The sequence below is a fragment of the Macrotis lagotis genome, chromosome X (genome assembly GCF_037893015.1).
Source record: "Macrotis lagotis isolate mMagLag1 chromosome X, bilby.v1.9.chrom.fasta, whole genome shotgun sequence".
Taxonomy (NCBI): Eukaryota; Metazoa; Chordata; class Mammalia; order Peramelemorphia; family Peramelidae; genus Macrotis; species Macrotis lagotis.
The window spans coordinates 20,734,293-20,754,154 of NC_133666.1; the positions used below are offsets into that span (position 1 = coordinate 20,734,293).

Below are 19,862 nucleotides of genomic sequence, written 5' to 3' on the forward strand. Positions count from 1 at the left end.
AATTTTTAACATTCATTTAAAAAACTTTGATTTCCAAATTCTCTTTCTTCCTCCCTCCCTCCCTCATCCCTCCTCATTTAAAAGACAAGTAATTTGATATAAGCGATATAGATTATACATGTGTAGTCATATGAAACATTCCCATATTAGTCGTGTTGTGAAAGAATATACACAAAAAAGTTTAAAAAGTATGCTTCAATCTGTATTCAGATACAATCATTTCTTTCTGTTGATGAATAGTATTTTTCATCTAAAGTCCTTCAGATTTGTTTTGGATGATTGTATTGATGAGAATAGCTAAGTCATTCACAGCTGATCATTTTTCAATTTTGCAATTACTTTGTACACAGTATGTTTCACTTTGTATCAGTTCATATAAGTCTTTTCTTATTTTTCTGAGAGCATACTGACTGCACTTATAGCACATTTGATCATGATCATGATCACTCGCCACAATTTGTTCAGCCATTCCCCGGTTGATGGGCAGCCCCTCAATTTCCAATTCTTTGCCATCAGAAAAGAGCTGCTATACATATTTTTGTGCATATAGATTCTTTTTGTTTTAAATTTTTTTATTATTTATTTTTTCCCCAAGTATATGTATAGTTTTTTCAACTTTCATTTTTTTAAAGTTTTCTCCCTCCTACCCTACTCTACCCCTGCCCTAAGATAGCAAGTAATCTGGATAAAGATTATACATGCATAATCATGTTACATCTATTTTCTGTATTAGTCATACTGTAAAAGAAGGATCAGAACCAAAGGGGAAAACCACAAGAAAGAATAATATTCTTTTCATATACCACAGTCACATACCACAACTTGTTCAGCCATTCCTCAATTGATGAACATCCCCTCAATTTCCAATTTTTTGCCACCACATAAAGGGCTGCCATGAATATTTTTGTGCATGTGGGTCTTTTCCCCTTGGGATACAGACTTAGTAGTAGTTCTAGATCAAAGGGTATCCACAGTTTTTTAACCATTTTGGCATAATTTCAAATTGCTGTACAGAATGGTTGAATGAGGTCACAACTCCACCAATAGCGTATTAATGTCTCATTTTTCTCACATCCTCTCCAAACTGGTCATTTTCTTTTTCTGTCTTATTAACCAATCTAATAGTGATGAAGTAATACCTCAGAATTGTTTTATTTTGGATTTCTCCTATCAGTAGCGATTTAAGAGCATTTTTTATATAGCTCTAGATAGCTTTGGTTACTTCATCTGAAAACCATTCTTTTTATCATTTATCAATTGGGGAATGGCTGTAATTTTTATAAATTTGAATCAGTTTTCTATGATTGAGAAATGAGACTTTTATCAGAAATGTTAGAATTTTCTTCCACTGTTACAGTTGCTAGCTATATTTCCCATCATCCTATTTCTTCATCTTTTTATTCTATTCTCTCTCCTTTTATCCTGTTCCTGTTTTGCTTCTGACTACTGCTTCCCCAAATCTTTTCTTATACCCTTCTTCTCCTACTTTCCTGTAGAGTAAAATAGATTTCTATAATCAAATGAGAGTGTAGTTGGTCATTTCTGATGAGTTTACGGTTCACTCTCTTCCCCCTTATATTCAACTCACACCTTTGTCTGTATATACTCCTAACTTCTGCAATAATGATTAGGTTCATATGAGTATCAAGTGTCATCTTTGCATATAGGAGTGTAAAAACCTTAACCTTATGAAGTCCCTATGATTTTTCTTTCCTGTTTATCTTTTTTATGCTTTTCCTTGAGTCTTATATTTGAAAGTCAGGTTTTCTATTAAACTCTGATCCTTTCATCAAGAATGCTTGGAAGTCTTCTATTTCATTGAATATCCATTTTCCCCCTTAATGAATTATACTCAATTTTGATTCTTGATTGTAATCCTAGCTTTTTGCCCTCAGAAATATTCCAAGCTAGTCTATCCTTTAATATGGAAACTACTAAATCTTGTGTTATCGTAACTGTTCCTCTATGACAGTTGAAGTCTTTCTTTCTTTCTGACTGCAATATTTTCTTTGCCTCTTTTTTCCATCTGTCCAATTATGCTTTTCAGTGCATTTTTCTCTGCTTGCTTTTTTTTAAACCACTTACCATTTGCCCTAGTTTATTTTTTAGTCTTATTTTTTCAGTGTTTTTTGGGGGGGGTGGTCTCCTTTATTTTTTTTTTCCAAGACAGCCTGTCAAGTTTTATTTTATGATCCAAATAGAAAGGTACGATGTGCAGAGGAGATAGGGGAGAATCATTTCTTAGTCTCCTCCTTGGACAAAGTCTTGATAATCTCCTCTTTCTTAGCCTGCAAACGCTCTTCCCGATGCTTTTGTGCTTCTTTGGTCTTAGCCCGGCGAGCTTCAGCCTGGTCAGCCAAGAGCTTCTTCTGGGCCTTGTCTGCTTTCAGTTTATGAATGTACTCCATGAGGATCTGCTTATTCTTGAACACATTTCCCTTCACCTTCAAATAAAAGCTGTTGTACATATGGTGGTCGATCTTTTTGGATTCACAGTATCTTTGGAGTAGATGGCACAGAATCCTCATTCACCTCATCCAAGTCACCTTCTCAGGCATACGAGCACTGGCAGTACCCTTTCTCTTATCAATGCCCATGTGCCTGCCCTTCCTTCGAGCCAGAGTATTTTTTTGGCATCTGGCTCGAGGATGCACAGTAACAGGCTTATGGATGATCAGCCCATCTTTAATCAGCTTCTGGATCTGCTGACAGGAATTGGCGTTGACAATTTCATTGGTCTCATTGGGGTCAAGCCATACCTTCTTCTTTCCACATTGAAGGACACTAGAGGCAAGCCTCTTCTGAAGCCTGAGCATACTCATGGGTGCAGCTGCAGCGCGGAAAAGGAAAGGAGAGAGAACCTTTTGTCTCCTTTATTAAACTGTTAATTCATTTTCTTGTATCACACATTTCTTATAAGACCCAATTTTCCCACTACCTCTTACTTGATTTTCAGAATCCTTTTTGAGCTCTTACATGACCTGAGACCAATTCATATTTTTCTTGTAGCCTTTGGATGTAGGGGCTTGGACATCATCTTCTTATGTGTGTGTGTATTTTGAGCTTCCTTGTCACCATAGCAACTTCCTGTGATTAGATTGTTTTGTTTTTTCAGTTTTCCTGCCTATTTCTTGATTTTTAAGTCTTTGTTAAGGTGGGGTCTGCTTCCAGATTATGGAAGGTGCACTGGCCAAGCTTCAGGGTTTTTGTGCAGCTATTTCTGAGATACTTCTATGGACCTGAAAGTTTTCAGTTCTTCCAAGGTGCTATGAGCTAAGGAGAGGTAGATATTGCTCTCCTGGCCTGTGCTTTGATCTGTGAGTGACTACAAGCATTCTTCTATTCCCTGAAACTATGATGAAAGTCCCTGCTCCACTGTGGCCTGCAAGCTCTGGTGAATTACTGCTCCTCCTAGTCCTGGGACTGCCATCCAGGACTGTGACCTTGACCTGAGTATGGCCAAGCAACAGAGTCCTGCCCCCAGTGTCAATGCCAATGTCTGACCTCCTTACTGTCTGCGACTGAGAGCTCCAGAAATAGCTCTTACCACTGCAGATTCAGTGACTCCCAAGACCTACTCCTCATTTTCTTGGATCTGGTCTGCCAAGACTGTGCTCTACTCTCACCCCAGTGTGGGATACCTTTTCTGCTGACCTTCTAAATTGTCTTTGACTGGAAAAATAAGTTCTTTTGTGGGTTCTGGCACTCCAGGAATTGTTTTATGACATTATTTAAAGATCCATTTTGGGGAGAGCTCAGGTGACTTGCTGCCTTTTCCTGCCCTCTTGATGACACCTCCTTGTTCATTTTAGAGTTGAAAAATTTTAAGGGGTTTCTTTGATGGATAATGAGATAAAAATATTCCATATTCTAAATGTGTAGGGAATACTGCAGTCTATATTATGGACAAAGAGTGTGTGTTTGTCTTTGCTTAAATTGTCAGTCAGTTAATTTTTAAAGCATCTTTTTAAAATCAGGTAATTCTTTGTTTTCTATGGAGTAAATATTTTGCTTGGTTCTAGGCTTTTTAGTCGCAGAGATCCTGAAGAAGATGGAATCCTCAAAAGAAGGGGAAGACAAAGCCCAAATGCCAACCTGGTCAAGACATTGGTATTTTTCTTTTTAGAAAGTGAGGTTAGTTGGCATTTTTGTCCTCTGTTAATCAATTCTCAATGGTAATTTTAGTAGATCTTTGTGAGAGCTGTTTCTGCTGGTAGAATAAGTTCAGTTTGGAATTAAGCCATTTAATGTATTAGTAATATATTTCAATGATCATTAATATATTTTAGCGATAATAGAGTGGGCCTGTCTTTTTTTTCCCTGATGGGCTTAATCTATGGGCTTAACCCTTAATCCCTCCAGCTTTGTGAGAAGCACAGTAGCAGGCAAGAATGACAGGTATCAGGTACAGTTTAACTATTAACTAACTGTCAACATGTTCTACATACCATGTATGCTTGTTTGTTGACTTTGCTTTGGGTTGCATGTCTGTGGTTATAATCATTGGTGGTTGCTTAGCTCTTAGTTTTCTGAGAATGAAATGAGGCAACATGCATAAAACGGCTTTAAAGAGAACCACTCTGCAGATATATTGCTATTTTATCATGCCCCTGCTGATTGCAACTGAATCCACATTTTTGTTAACAAAGTGAAATAGCAAATTTATGGACAACAACACTTAATCTATTGTATTTAAAAATAATTTTTCTTGTTTTCTGCATATTTGAACTATGACTTTTATTAAGTGAAAAGATTATATAAAATTATGGTTAAATCAGAGACAGTGACTCTGCAATGTCCCAAACTTTCACATCTTAAATATGCATGAAGACCTATTTTTATTTAAAAGTCTAATCAACTTTATCATCTTCCAATTGTTTTACAAATCCCTATTATTTTCTATAATTAAAATAATTAGATATTGCCACTCCTTCCAAACTGTGATGCAAAAAATTTATACACAATTTCTTGACTCATGTCTTTGTACTAAAATAACTAAAGTCACCTAATCAATTTTATTTTAGTATGTAAGTGATGGTTTTTTTTATTTAAGGAAATATGATACAATGAAGTTATTTTTGAATTTATCTTTAACTTATAACACAGAAAAATCAAGGCTCTTACATGGGTTGAATATATTTCTGGTCCAATTTTAACTTAGCTTTCTTTTTTATGCCCAGTTATCCAGACTTGGTACCTATATTTAGTCTATTAATTTTAAATGAGATATAGAAAGTAAACATTTACAGAAAGTATTTTTCTATTTAATGTTTCCTTGTCAGAATGTTTTCTTTGGAAAGGGATATTATACATTTTCTTGTTTTGAACTCCTCATTTATCGATAGGAAAATTGAATAGTGGATATAAATTTTGCTTTTTGGTTGCATGTCCAAGTAGCAATATAATGAGTTTTCTTTCTAAAATCTGAGATTATACCCTGCGTTCCACTTATGTGGCTCATCCACCTATGCAGCAGTAGGGTGGAGGGAGAAGCAGATCCTTTCTTCTATTTATTTCTTGTGCTCTGTTATTTTGCAACACTTGCATTTTGATTGTGATTTTTTTCTGTTTACATTGGTGCAATCATTGTGTATATACATTTTTAATATTCTAATTCACTTTGTATCATTTCATTTAAATTTGTCATGTTTCTCTGTTGACCATATTTTTCTGGTACAGAAATAGTCTATTCTATACATGTGCCACAATTTTTTCAATCCTTTAAAAAGTATCACAATTTCTTTTCCCTACAACTTATTATATGTCTTTACCAGTAGCCATTTTCAGAGTTTGCTGTGATTTCAGGGCATATCCAGCTCAACAGATTACCTGCAGTTTTTGCCTTTTAATTTTGTGCTAATTCTTTTTTGTAAATCTTAGTCCTTGGTGGCAAGGAGTAGCAAGTAGTCCTTCCAAGGATTTTGATATGAAGCAGTTAGGTTTTTAACGAAGATCATATTTATGTTCATTGCAGTTGCACGAACATGCAGCATACCTTGTGGATAGCATGTGGGACTGTGCTACAGAGCTGCTGAAGGACTGGGAATGTATGAATAGTTTGCTGTTGGAAGAACCACTCACTGGAGAGGAACGTAAGAAAGTTTTAAGTATAATTTGTTCTAGACTCTTTTGAAATTAAGATTTTTTTGCTCAATCAGACTTGATTTTCAGTTATTTCATATAATTTGCTAGGATTGATTAAATTCTCATTTTACATAAAGAAATTATTATAAAGTTTTCTTAAGACTACATTAAGATTTTGGGGGCATCTTCTATTTCTCTCTGTATCCATCCATCCATTCGTCCATCCATCCATCCATCAAGTATGTGTGTGTACAATATGTATGTTACATTGCAGGATGCAGCTATTGCGAGCATTTTTCAAGCTAAACTTCTTCATCTGATAGTCTCCTAAAATCTGCTTATAGACAGGAGAATCAGTTATAGAATAATTACTCGAATTAATCTGGTAGTAGAGTTGATTAAGTCTTTCTTATTTGCAGCATTAACCGACAGACAGGAGAGTGCACTTATTGAAATAATGCTCTGTACCATTCGACAAGCAGCTGAATGCCATCCTCCTGTGGGAAGAGGGACAGGAAAAAGGGTATGACTACTGAAGAACTTGATATAGGAAGTTTTCTTTTCCAACATTATGACTTTGCTTCCTAGCTATCTAACATGCCTTTCATTTCATTATTTCATTTTTTCAGTTGAGTTGGGGCATACATAATTTGAATATATGTACTAAATAGGCATTTTTTTTTTATTTTGGCTAAGTTTAAGTCTGATGTCTTTGTTGATTTCTTATGATCTAGTTCCCATGTTATAGGTTCATGTACTATTGATTTCACTTTTTCTGTTTACTTGGAATATTTTTACTGTAGCTTTCATTATTTTACTACATTATAAAAAAATTCACATAGATTTGTATTTCCTATACATGATTTCAGAAGAAGTGTCCAGGAAAGTAAAGCATAGTTTCATATAATCCCACATTCTCTGGTTTCAGTTTTGTGTTTTTCAGAAATAGATATGGGAGGGTTGTTGGTAGGCCATGCTGGTTTTGCTTCTTGGTTTTTTTTTTTTTTTTTTGAGAAATACAATCCTCATGTTCAGAGTTGAAGAGGGATGGGTGGTATAATAAGGAAAATTGATTTTTTGTTTTACTTAATTTTCCAGATTTTTGATATAAATAGCTTGCTCATGTAGACTGCTTGATACTTAATATATAGCAGTAGTAGTTATCCTTTTCAATTGTTGAGTTTTATTGCTATGATATTTACTTACAGATAAAAGTATAATTTAGAATCTGTGTTTATGTTTTTTAAACTTTCCCACTTTGTGCACTTAATGTATCATCTAAATTTAGGTTCTGACAGCAAAGGAGAAAAAGACCCAGCTAGATGATAGAACAAGAATTACTGAACTATTTGCAGTAGCCCTTCCCCAGTTGTTAGCAAAAGTAAGTTAAAAACTTATATCCATGTCATTTGGTACTGATTGTCACTTGGTTACATGTGTGTGATCACCTTACAAATATACTACTTTACAAATATGTTATATGAGTAACACTGCTATTATTTTCTTACTGTATTTTTTTTAATTTCAAAGTACTCTATAGATGCAGAAAAGGTGACTAACTTGTTGCAGTTGCCGCAGTACTTTGATTTGGAAATCTATACAACTGGCCGATTAGAGAAGGTAAGATGGTATCTACTTAAGATGGTATCCACATATAGTATTAAACCTTAAAAATTCATTTCTGTTCATTAGATTGTATTGGTTTGTGTTCAAAATTATGCTTAGATACAAGTTAATAATTTTGATTAGGTGTCATTGGTCTATGTAAGTGTCATAATTCATAATAATATTCTATGGTAGCTCAGGAAGGCAGAATCAGGAAAAACCTCTTCCCCATCTTCATTTCCTAATATATTATTACAGTGAGCATTTCATTTATTTGTATTTTGCCAATGAAATAACCTAATACTGGATCAAGTAGCATCACTTTATTTTTTACATTTCTAAAAGTTTTATTTAAGGCAATGGAGTTAAGGGTGACTTGCCCAAGGTCACACTGTTAGGCAATTTTAAAGTGTCAAAGGTCAGTTTTGAACTAAGGTCCTCCTGACGCCACGGCCTGTGCTCTATCCACTGCACCACCTAGCTGCCCTAAGTAGAATCGCTTTAAATATTTACATTCAGCATTTATGTTAATTATAAATTCTGTAGAGTTGATATGAAATAAATATTTATTAAGTGCTATTTTTTTTTTACCTTAAAATTGTTTTACTAGTCTCTTCATTTACAGGGTACTACTATTTCAGAGGTCTGTATCTGAGCTTATTTGTAATGAGTTACAAATATGGGTTTGTAAACTCTTTGTATGAAGTACTTTGGTTCTTTATTTTCTTGTACAGCCTTGGTATGAATCTATACTATTGGCTATAAGAGTGGGACAGTGTAATATGGCTATTAACTCTCAAACTAAGAATTTTATTTAGCTTTATTTAGTTTTATTTGTGTTGCTCTTTCTCTTATTATGGTAGACACTTTGTAGAAAGAAATCTTGGTTTTAACAGACAAATGTTAATTGAATTTTTTGCAGCATTTGGATGCCTTATTACGACAAATCCGGGATATTGTAGAGAAGCACACAGATACGGATGTTTTGGAAGCTTGTTCTAAAACCTATCATGCACTCTGTAATGAAGAGTTCACCATATTTAACAGAGTAGATATTGCAAGAAGTCAGTTGATTGATGAATTGGCAGATAAGTTTAATCGACTTCTTGAAGATTTTCTACAAGAGGTATTTGTCCTTTTTCCACAAATGGGGAAATTAGAGTATAATTCAGTAGAATTGTGGTCAAACTTTTATTTTTATTTTTGACACTTGCCATACTGCTTAGTACTCTGCCAAAATAGAGGCACCATGTTGTCTTCATATTTTAGAAGTTGATTTTAGTGGAAAATGTGGAAAGTAGTACATCAAAACTTGGTACCAGATGTAGGCAAAAATAGTAATATTAGTTGAGTGATTATTGATGAACTTGCTTGGAATAACTTCCCAGTTTATTAGTTTATGAGTGACCTGAAGCTGAAGAAGAAAGCTAAGGCTAAAGCTAACAAAATGGGGGGATGAAGAGGATCAAGGAATAGTTCATAGCTCTGATCCGGATGGATGCTATGAGAATAATAGTTAAGTTTGTATAAGAGCTTAAGGTTTTCAAGACATTTTACATAATCATCTCAGGCTTATGAAGTAATGCAGAATTGGAGATAGGCCTTTGTTGTCTAGTCAAGTCAATAAGACTTTACTAAGCACCTACCATGTTTGTAGCTTGTTGGTGTTGGTGACACAAGAAAAAAACTAAAGCAGCCGCTGCCCTCCAAGAACTCATAACATATTTGGGGAGACAACATATAAACACACAGACATTCAAACATGGCATGTAGACTAACTTGACAAGCTCTAGCATTGAGGTGGGCTTGGAAAGGTTTCTTGCAGGTAAGATTTTTAAGAGAAAAAAACCCAAGTAAGTTACTGGTGGAGGATGAGATTTCCAGGACTGGGGATCGGCTAATTAAAAGGATATGTTCATTTGGGACTAAATTTTCCTTACAGGAATCCATTCTGTTGCTATCTTAGTACCAGGTTAGAGAATGTAGAAAACTATAGTAATTTGGAAGAGATATTTTGTTATTACAGGGAGATGCAACGTGTTAATCCAGAAACAGCAAGCAGACAGTACTCCTCCACAGTAACATGTCATAGTATTATTTCATTTTATTCATCTGGCATTTATTTTTTTAACCACCATTTCATCATTGGGCACCCAGTTTGTTTCTGGCTATTTTATTACTACAGGATACTGCAGTTTCAATGTATTTCAGTATACTTCTTACTATTTTTTGCACCAGGATTCCTTTAGAATAAGATTCTGCCCTAGAATTGTTTAAATCCTACCACATGTAAAATGAACTCAGCCTTGCTTGTATTTTGTAATTCTTTTTCAGGCATACTTTAGAGGGAAAATACTGTTTATTTATACTTTCAGTTGTAGTTTGAATTAGATGGCCTCTGGACTCTCTTTTCTGTTCTGGGATTGCTTATTATCCTGGATAGATTCATATTTATGAGGCAGTATGATTTGGTGGATAGAACTTGTATTCAGTAAGACCTATGTTCAAACCAAGCATGGTCATCACTTGTCCTCTCTAAGCCTCAGTTTTCTCATTTACAGAACTGTATTTATAATTCCTCTAGTGACTGCTTTATGGGATTGTTAGGTTCAAATGTGATATTTGTAAAACATTTTCAAACTTCAATTGCATCATGCCATTTTTGTTTGTGGTTGCTAGTTTGTTTATAGAAATTATTTGCACAGTTGAAAAAGTCATATTTCTATTTGCCCCCTTTGTGTAACCCTCTTTTAAATTAAATGATTGGTGTAATGTTCAGTTTTAATGTTTTGTAGATTATCCATTTGAATTTTGTTCTTATAGTTTTCAAGTAATATATTGAAGCACTAGTGTGGAATTCTTTGGTCACTATTTTAAAATTCTCAAATACAGTAATTTTTATATATCGGAGAAATAGGATTTTTTAATATTCAATATCAGAATTTTAGAGGAACTGTTGAAGGTAATGTTTACTTCAGTAGATATAATTTTAAGACAGGAATATATAACTTAAAATAAACAAACACATGATAAATGAATCAGAGAAACTATCCCTTTTTCCTTTCCTCCTCCCCACAAGAAAAAGAAAAGCCCTCTTAAAGCAAGAGTCATCAAGCAAAACCAATTTTTCTATTGTCTGTGTCCAAAAAAAAAATTCTTAACCAGAATTCTGAGTCTATTATCTATGATAGGAGGTGGGTGGGGTCATTGCATTGATCAGAGTTCAAGTCTTTCATCAGAGTGTCTTTACATTATTGTTTATCATACTATTTTTTCTCCTAGTTCTACTCACTTAACATTGTATTAGTTCATAAAAGTTTTCCCAGATTTTTCTCCCTGTCCCCTTGATCATTTCTTATGATATGTTGATATTCTATCATATTCATAGACCCTATTGTTTAGAGTTTTCCTAATAGATAGTTTATTGTCAGTTTATTAAAAAAAAAAGACTACACTTGGAAAATTTTGGTTTAACTTATGTGGGAGAGTTCACTGTATTTGGAGTTCTCTGCTTAAGTCTCCTTATCTTAACATGGGGATGATGGTGATGTTAATAGATGAAGTACATTTCTTTATAATTTGTGAATTTAATTCTATCTCTGTGGCTAAAGTACTTTTGTCCTGCCTTTTAATTTGAATCAGCTATGTGACAAATCTAGTAAAACTCAACTAAGAGATACTTGGTACAGGTCTTTGTATCTCCTTTGTACCTCCTTTGTACCTCCTGTACTTTGATTCTCTCCTAAGTCATATTACCTTTCAGTTTCACATGAGATATGGTGCTTTGTTCATCTGAATACCTAGCACCTGTTCATTACAGTAAGTGTCACAGCAGATAGAATGCCAGGCATACTGGTAAACTTGTCTTCCTGAGTTCAGATCTGGTCTTAGAAACATGCTAGCTGTGTGACCCTAGGCAAGTCACTTAACCTTGCTTGCCTTAGTTTCATCTTGATTATAGAAAGTAAGATTTAATATGAGGTGGAGAAAGACATATTAACATTCTAGTATCTCTTCCAAGAAAACGCCAAATGGGGTATTGTAGAGTTGGACACAACTAAAATGACTTAATACCAGTTTATTATAACATTTCTATTTATTTAATACTTTTTTCTTCTTTTAAATGGATTTAGTCAATGTTTTCTAGAGTTTCTTTTGATATACATTTGATAATTGTGATTATTTTTTTAATTATTTTTCCCTTAGGTTCTCCAATTTAACTACCTTATGATACATTTAAAAAAATTATTTAAGACATTGGGGTTTAGAGTGACTTGTCCAAGGTCACATAGCTAGGCAATTATTAAATGTCTGAGGCCAGATTTGAACTCAGGTTCTCCCGACTCCAGGCCCAGTACATTGCACCACCTAGTTGTCCTCTTTACTACTTTCGGAACCAAATTTCTTTCCCACTTCCCCCCTCTGATTTTCATTTATATTGGAAAAAGAGAATTATTTATTTCTCTTCTCATTCATCCTTTATTTGTAATGTATCTGTGATATTATACTTTTTATATCATATTTGCAATGCCTCTGAATTATTCCTGGCCTTGAATTGGGAATGAAAATTATAGTTGTTCTGTTGCCATTGCCCATCTTCAAGGTGGTGGGGTTTTTTTTTTGAACAGCTAGGACTTTTCCTGTAGTGATTTGTAGAGTCTTAACATTGTACAACTAATATTAATAGGGGGAAGAGCCTGATGAGGATGATGCATATCAAGTCCTATCAACATTAAAAAGGATCACTGCTTTTCACAAGTAAGTGTGTTACCTTTTATAATTTCTCTTACCAGACCCCAGATTGTAGAACCAATGGTTGGAAGCTTCAGGAAGTGAACATCTGTTCACTTTTAAAGATGGGTTTTCTAATGATGCTGTCATAAGGGAGCAGTATGGAGGTAGAGAGAGATACCTTAGAGAAGAAGTTATTTGTGGCTGGATGATTGTATATTGAAGATATAGTAGATAGTGTTTTGTCTGTAGGACTGATAAAGGCCCATTAAAAGATCCCCATCAATAAACCAACTTATTTCACCTTGTCAATTTAGTTAAGTTATTCTTGGAGAAATTTCCTGATGTTGAAAAAACTTAAAATTATTATTATAATTTAGCATCCTTAAATAGACTGATACTTTTTGAATTGGAAAACTATTGAAAAATGATTTTAAATTACTACAAGCAAATCAAAATAAAAAAAAATCTTAGAGAGAAATTTGTTTTTTGGATCTGTTTCTTGGGTTTTTTGGGGGGGTGGGGACTTACTGTGATTAGCAATACGTATTCTATTAATAATGTTTCAAAAATGTGATTAAATTTGACTTTTTAATGACTTGGGCTTTTCAAAATTTCTTCTAGTACCCATGATCTTTCAAGATGGGATTTATTTGGCTGTAATTACAAGTTATTGAAAACTGGTATTGAAAATGGAGATATGCCTGAGCAGGTTTGTATTTAAAAGTTGCGTGGGGAATTTGGATTCCCAAAACATTTGGCTTTGGGTTTTTAACTGGCTGTTGTTGTTTTTGTAGATTGTTATTCATGCCTTGCAGTGTACTCACTATGTAATCCTTTGGCAACTAGCAAAAATTACTGAAAGCAGCTCAACCAAGGTATGTGTCAATAGCCATATGCTGTTCAGTAATTTAATGTTGTTATGGAGAGTATAGAGATCTGTTGTGAATGTCCTCTTTCACCCTACTTGCTGGGTGCATTTGCATAGCTGAAATAAGTCCTTCCATTTCTAGTCAATTTAAAATATTTAAACTGTTAAGACCATTTTAAATATAAATATTGAAATTTGTTTTTTGTTCAGACAAATTTTTCTTTTTTTGAACTTAATGTTGTAAACATCTATACAACGTGTCAAAAACACAACTTGAGCAGTTGAAAGACAAAGCAATTTCAATATATATTACTCTAGTAATAAGAGGAAAAACTACTGTAATGAGTGGGTGAAAAGTGAAGTATGTCCTGTTGCAAATCACTTCGGCCTCAGTTTCCTCATTAAAATAAAGATGTTTGATTAGGTGATGTAATTTTTTTTAATGCTCTCATTTTATGCTGTGATTGACCTTCAAGAATACCACTGTTTTGCAGTAAATGAGAGCAAAATTTAATCTGTATAGTTAATGAAATGGAGAGGTAAATTATAGTCTTTTCAAAGACTTATCAAAACAAATTAAGTAGAAAATCCTCAGTGAGTTTTCCTACATTTTTGGTTTTTAAAGTTTTTGTTGCACAAATCAACAATTTTGTGCAAAATGAAAAGCCTTGCAACCTACACTAGCTCATCCACATTACTTGAAGGAAAAAGGGATCAATCTAGAGGAAATTACACTGCTCGTACTTGTTATTGACAGTCAGCCCTAAGAAATTCTGGGATTTATTGCCATATGCAGTTTAAGAAGCCTTTCCATCCCACTGAATTCTGGAGTATTACAGAATACTATCCAGAAAAAGCTGAGGTTTTGTTTCAGTTTGATAAAAATCAGTCACGTATGATACTTTTTTCATCTTCTGTAATGAAGAGTAATAGAGCAAAGAAAGGAAAGTGTCTTTGTAAATGAGTATTTGTGAGTTAACCATTAGTTAATTAGCATTTGGATAGTATAGCATTTGAAATGTTTATCTTATATATCTTCTTGTAAAGCAATATGTGGAAATGTCTTCTGAGAATAATTTTTGAGAAAACAGAAGGATTCAGGATATACACTTCTAAATTTCACTCATCATAAATTATTTTGCAGGAGGATCTACTTCGTTTAAAGAAACAAATGAGGGTCTTCTGTCAGATTTGTCAACATTACCTGACCAATGTGAATACTGCTGTTAAAGAACAGGTTAGTTTTGTTCATTTTGTCACATAAGATGACATTTGGATAGCTTCTTAAGATGCCATATTGTTTGGTGTAGGGCATTATAAAATGAAGTATAATTTTGTAATCTTATTTTACAATGCACAACTCAAATTGCTCAGATTATTTGGCTTGATTATGATATGATTCAGAATACAATTGCTGTAAATTTGCTCTGAAAATGCTCTTAACAGCCCATCTATTTTGTGAAGGATTCCTTTGCAAATCCAGCTAAAATAAAATAAAAATTCCACAGCATGGAAACTGATTTTAAGGGGTTTTTGGCATGCTATTTCCTTAGAACTTTGAAAGCATATGATCGTTATATGTCATAGTATTTTTATGAGAAAATTTGTTGAGATTTTTATCTGAGGTTCTAGGAACATATTACTGCATGTTATATTGAATTGGAATTCTATAAAATTCAGACATATTTATGGTGATTATTTTGATATGGTAATAAGAGTTCTACTATAGTTGGGATTGGAAGTACCAGAGGTAATATCTTCCTTCTGGTAGAAACCCTTTGGCATAGTTTTTAGTCCTGCTGTAGATCCCCTTCTTTTCTCTATTTTATGAAATCTCATACTGCTCTTCCATATCCTCTGCCCCTCCCACACCTTAAAGGGAAAGACAAAAGTCTCACCTTTGGATCTTTAGGTATACAGTGTTGAAGTAAGAGGAGATTGGTTGGATATCTTGATGAGTTGGACAATCTTTAGGATAATATAGAATATGGGATGGGTATTTCCAAGCAGGAACTTGAGGGTATTGTTAATATTAACACAATACCAGGCAGTGACATTGAGAGCCTACTCTTGGAGATAACTTTTGCCATGTATCTTTATTTAACATACTAGTGAGGATTTGATAAACCTTCAAAAACCTGCATGAAAAAAAGCAAAACAGTTTCTATATTGAGACCAAGCAGGAAGTTAAAAGCAAAACACTACTATTATCTTTTTTTTTTCCTACCATCTAGGCTTTGAAACTTGTTCTAGAGTTTCATAAAATCCATTGTGATACTTGGTTGTAATCCCCCCTCCATCAATCCTATATGTTACCTTCTAGCTTTTTATTTTTATTTATTTATTTATTTTTAGGACCTTATAGCTTTTGATAGAATTTCTACATTTTGTTTATTAGTTTGCTGGCTACTCTCTTACCTTTAATGGAAATTTTTTGATTATTATTATCAAACCTTCTCATTGACCCGTAGGATTCAAACAGTTCATCAAAATGCTGTCTTTCTAAGAACTTGTTTTGGGTAACCTATAACAACAGACAGAGAGAGTGACTTATTTCTTTCACTTACACCCTGGTTTTCAATGATAAAAGTTGTAAACATTGTCAAAATAAATTCCCTTTTAATTTCCTGTTATTAGGGTGTAACATTTTAAGTCAAATGCAAGAAAGTACAAATACTATGAATTCCTGTGTTTTAATTTTTTTTTTTCTGATGTCAAGGTTCCTTGATTTTATATATTTCTAGCAGGAATATGTAATGTAAACTCTTCTTATGAGCATCAGAATTTTCTCCTATTTAAAATATGCAATTTCTGAAAAGTAGGTCTCTGAAATTGCAAAATGAATTTGGATCCTTTCTGTTTGAATAGACATTCATGTTTGAAAATTATTCAATCTAAACTTTGTATCCTTGGTATTTACAATATGATGCTTTCTGTTGACTATACCAATTATTTTGCTTACCATTTTCCTGTTATGAAAACATTCCCCTATGGTTAACCCATATGATTTTATGTCATTCTATACGACCTTCTGGTGACTTAAGACATTTTTATTTGACTCTTGCTGCATTTTAGATACAATTATCTGGCCTCTATATATGGGTGGAAGCTCTCTGGTGTCCTGATATCTTTTTAATTCTCTCTAAATGCTCAATACTTTCCCATTGGATGCCTCTCCATCATATAACTTTATCTATCCTCACTGGTTTCTCTCTGAAGTGCCAGAGAGGTAGGGTCAGTAACTCAAATCTTCCCTTTCCCATTTATTTTATGACTACTGTCACCAAAGTTCTACCCTATTCTGCATGCCCACCACTTCCCTAAACTTTCTTAGCCAGTAATTTAAAATGATGTAATTTGTATTTATTATCAAGTGGCAGTTGAAGTATGGTATGCCAGATCATACCTGAGTATTACATGCTTGTCTTCCCAGTGTCTTCATTCATTATCTGTAAGTTTGTATAGTTGGTTCTTTTCATGTCACTTCTCCCCTTAATTGTGAACTCCTTGAGAACAAGACCTATCTTTTCCCTTTTTTTTTTTTAAATCCCAGAACTTAATAAGCTTAGGGCTTGTGCTGTAAGCCCTTAATTAAATGCTTATTGATGGACTGACTGAAATTGAGAGAGGGAAATATATGAAATTGGAAAGCCTAATTTTTCCAGTCATTTTTTCCAGTGCTCTTGTGAATTAAAAAATTTTTTTTGCAAACCATAAGTATATTCCTTATCTATTACATATTTAATTGTAATGTATTGATATTTGCTGACATTTGTCTGTTATTTAAATTGTTTCAATTTGAGAAATTCATAAAAACAACTTTATGTACATAAAACATTTTTTCAGTATCTCAGAAAAGTTTTCAGAGTAACTCATTGTTTTGGGAATTTTGTGTTGGGCAGTAGAAATTTAGTTGGGAAAGTTGATTTATAAAATTTTGAATTTCTTTATTCAGGCCTTCACTATTTTGTGTGATGTATTGATGATCTCCAGCCATCAGATTATGTCAGGAGGACGGGACATGTTAGAGCCACTAGTTTACACTCCTGATTCTTCACTGCAGTCTGAATTGCTCAGCTTTATTTTGGATCATGTCTTTATTGACCAGGATGATGATAACAATAGTGCAGGTAGGTAATCTTGACAATATACGTTCATGTAAAAGAAATATTTAACTGAAGATTTTGAAATATATCTTTTTTTGGGAATATATTTAATAATCCATAATCCATATTGCTCAAATGCTCTTGAGTTTTCATTAGGGCCTTTTAACTTATCTAGATTTTAAAATATTTTCTTAACTTATTCCAGTACAGTAGTATAATACTTTATATTTGTGTGTGTGTGTGTGTGTGTGTGTGTATACATCTGTGTATGCATACATATATATATAGTAAAGTAATATATGTATAATTTCTGTAAAAAAAGGTTTTTCTATATCCTTTTTGAAATATCCCTTTAAAAATATCCCTATTTTCAAAAGACATCAAAGCAATTTTCTAAATCAGTTTCTGAAGTACTCTACAGGATAACAAAGTGAAGATAAAATGTTCTGGGGAAAAAATATGACCAAATTTCTCCCTTTTGAGCTAAAATTACATAGAAAACATGATTTTAAAAAGATGAATGAAGATTTTTTACTATGTTACAAACATAAGAGAAATAATAGGGTATGTTACTCTGTGTGTATGTGTCTATATATATATATATATGTGTGTGTGTGTGTGTATTTTCAGTTTTTTGGAATATGTTAGGGTATCTGGAACTGAACAAAGATATCCTAGAGTAATATCCTTTACCGTGGATTTTCAAACTTAGAAAGGACCTCAGAGATCATCTTACTTAGACTTGATAAAGTTCAAATCACAGAATCAGCCGTATGGGAAAGGCATCTCTGAGGTCATCTAGTCTATAATTCAGTGTAGTTCTGGTATACTAAAGCCACTGTGGACCTCCTTGTAATTGTTTATCCTTTAGCTTAGATACCATTCAAATAAGCTTAATTACCTTTTTTTCCCATCCCACAACAGCTTAAAAGTCTCAAATTAGAAAGAGGAAATAGGGAGAAACAAGTGTTGTTCTTAGGGTACTACTATCCTTATAAAGGCAATTGAAAGTCCTGGGATGAGATGAAAAGTCTATCAGATAGGAACTCAAAAAGAATAGCCTGCATGATTTTGCATACAAACAAATCATCTTAAGTATTTGACTCCAGCCCTAACTATCATATTCCAGCAGAGTACACTTGGTGATCTTGAGTCATTAAAAGATTATTTTGTTTGTAAAATATGTTATAAAACTCACAAATGGTTAAAAATGAAAAAAAAAATTGTTCTCGAGGAGTGCATACTTATGCATTGGTTTCAGTTTTCGAAAAGCCACCTGTGGCTCCGCTTCATTTTAGTTGTTCTTTTAGAGCTGGTTTTCCATGACCCAATTTGCAGATGAGCCTTTTTTGCAATTAGGGTTGGTTCTTTATGGGGGACCATTCTTCAAGGCTTTCTGATTTACTAGAGTCTGCCAGGCTCTACATGCACAGCTTGAGAATCTTTGCTCACTTGCATGTAATATCTCTGAGTATCTGAGTGGAGAGGTGGGTTTGAACTTAACTATAAAGGAAAATGCGTTGTCTCTCTTCTAGCAGATTTGTGAACATCTATCTTTTTTTTGGAACAGCTGTTTTTCAGTCTTTTCTTTAATATTGAATATGTAGCTTAAAAAACTCAGTTTAACATTTAGGACTTTTTTCAGATGGACAGCAGGATGATGAAGCCAGTAAAATTGAAGCACTGCACAAGCGGAGAAATTTACTTGCAGCTTTTTGTAAACTAATTGTATATACTGTGGTGGAAATGAATACAGCTGCAGATATTTTCAAGCAATACATGAAGGTAAATATGACGAACAGAATATTTTTCAGATTTGGAGAATGTACCATTTGATTCACGAAGCCTACATCGATCCTTTCCCTGGGTCACTCTCTCCCCTCATTGGTGTGCTAGAAATGACTTGCATGTGGTACTTAGTAAATAAATGATAGCATTTCATGGAAACATGCTTGGCTTTTTTGTTGTTGTTGTTGCTTGAAAGCAATTTGAGTTTTTGTTTTGCAAGGTTGTAGAACTTATTGTCAGTATTTTGGAGCCTAGTCTGCAGTCTTGCCGACCCAGAAACTCATTTTTATCTTATTACCCAAGGGTGATCAGGTATTTGGGGAATAATTTATGTTAACCAAATTCACAAGAGGGATTTATAAACCAGAATGCCAATTTATTAATTTGCTGTGGGAGATACATTGCAACCAGAATACTAATTCTCAATACCCAGGGCACCCCAATCTAGCTGAGAAACCAAATGACCAATTTAGACAGTTACAGTGTAAGTATGGAATCAATGCAAAGGGAATTGGATGGTGTTATGAGGTACTTTAGGCTGTAATAAAACCTAAATTTTTTTTTCTGCTCCCCCATTGAGTATACCTTTCTATTGACCAGAGAGAGTCACCTTGGACAGGGTGTACAAATGTTTCATTTCTGCTCCTTTTTCTAGATTCCAGGAACAATAACATTTA

At 33.7% G+C, this 19,862-nt stretch overlaps 1 protein-coding gene and 1 pseudogene across 2 annotated transcripts in view; one reads left to right on the forward strand and one right to left on the reverse strand.

Annotated features, from left to right (window-relative positions):
* The window catches only part of STAG2 (STAG2 cohesin complex component), a 137,156-nt gene that overhangs the window by 89,225 nt on the left and 28,069 nt on the right, over nucleotides 1-19,862 (forward strand). For both annotated transcript variants that reach the window (XM_074208614.1, XM_074208613.1), the window contains exons 14-25: nucleotides 4,023-4,134; nucleotides 5,975-6,092; nucleotides 6,504-6,607; nucleotides 7,373-7,465; nucleotides 7,615-7,704; nucleotides 8,612-8,815; nucleotides 12,377-12,447; nucleotides 13,045-13,132; nucleotides 13,218-13,298; nucleotides 14,436-14,528; nucleotides 17,247-17,421; nucleotides 19,043-19,182. In XM_074208614.1, the coding sequence (XP_074064715.1) occupies nucleotides 4,023-4,134; nucleotides 5,975-6,092; nucleotides 6,504-6,607; nucleotides 7,373-7,465; nucleotides 7,615-7,704; nucleotides 8,612-8,815; nucleotides 12,377-12,447; nucleotides 13,045-13,132; nucleotides 13,218-13,298; nucleotides 14,436-14,528; nucleotides 17,247-17,421; nucleotides 19,043-19,182 (1,369 nt within the window). The remainder of the gene's footprint in view (nucleotides 1-4,022; nucleotides 4,135-5,974; nucleotides 6,093-6,503; nucleotides 6,608-7,372; nucleotides 7,466-7,614; nucleotides 7,705-8,611; nucleotides 8,816-12,376; nucleotides 12,448-13,044; nucleotides 13,133-13,217; nucleotides 13,299-14,435; nucleotides 14,529-17,246; nucleotides 17,422-19,042; nucleotides 19,183-19,862) is intronic.
* LOC141503373 (large ribosomal subunit protein eL19-like) lies at nucleotides 2,167-2,855 on the reverse strand (annotated as a pseudogene).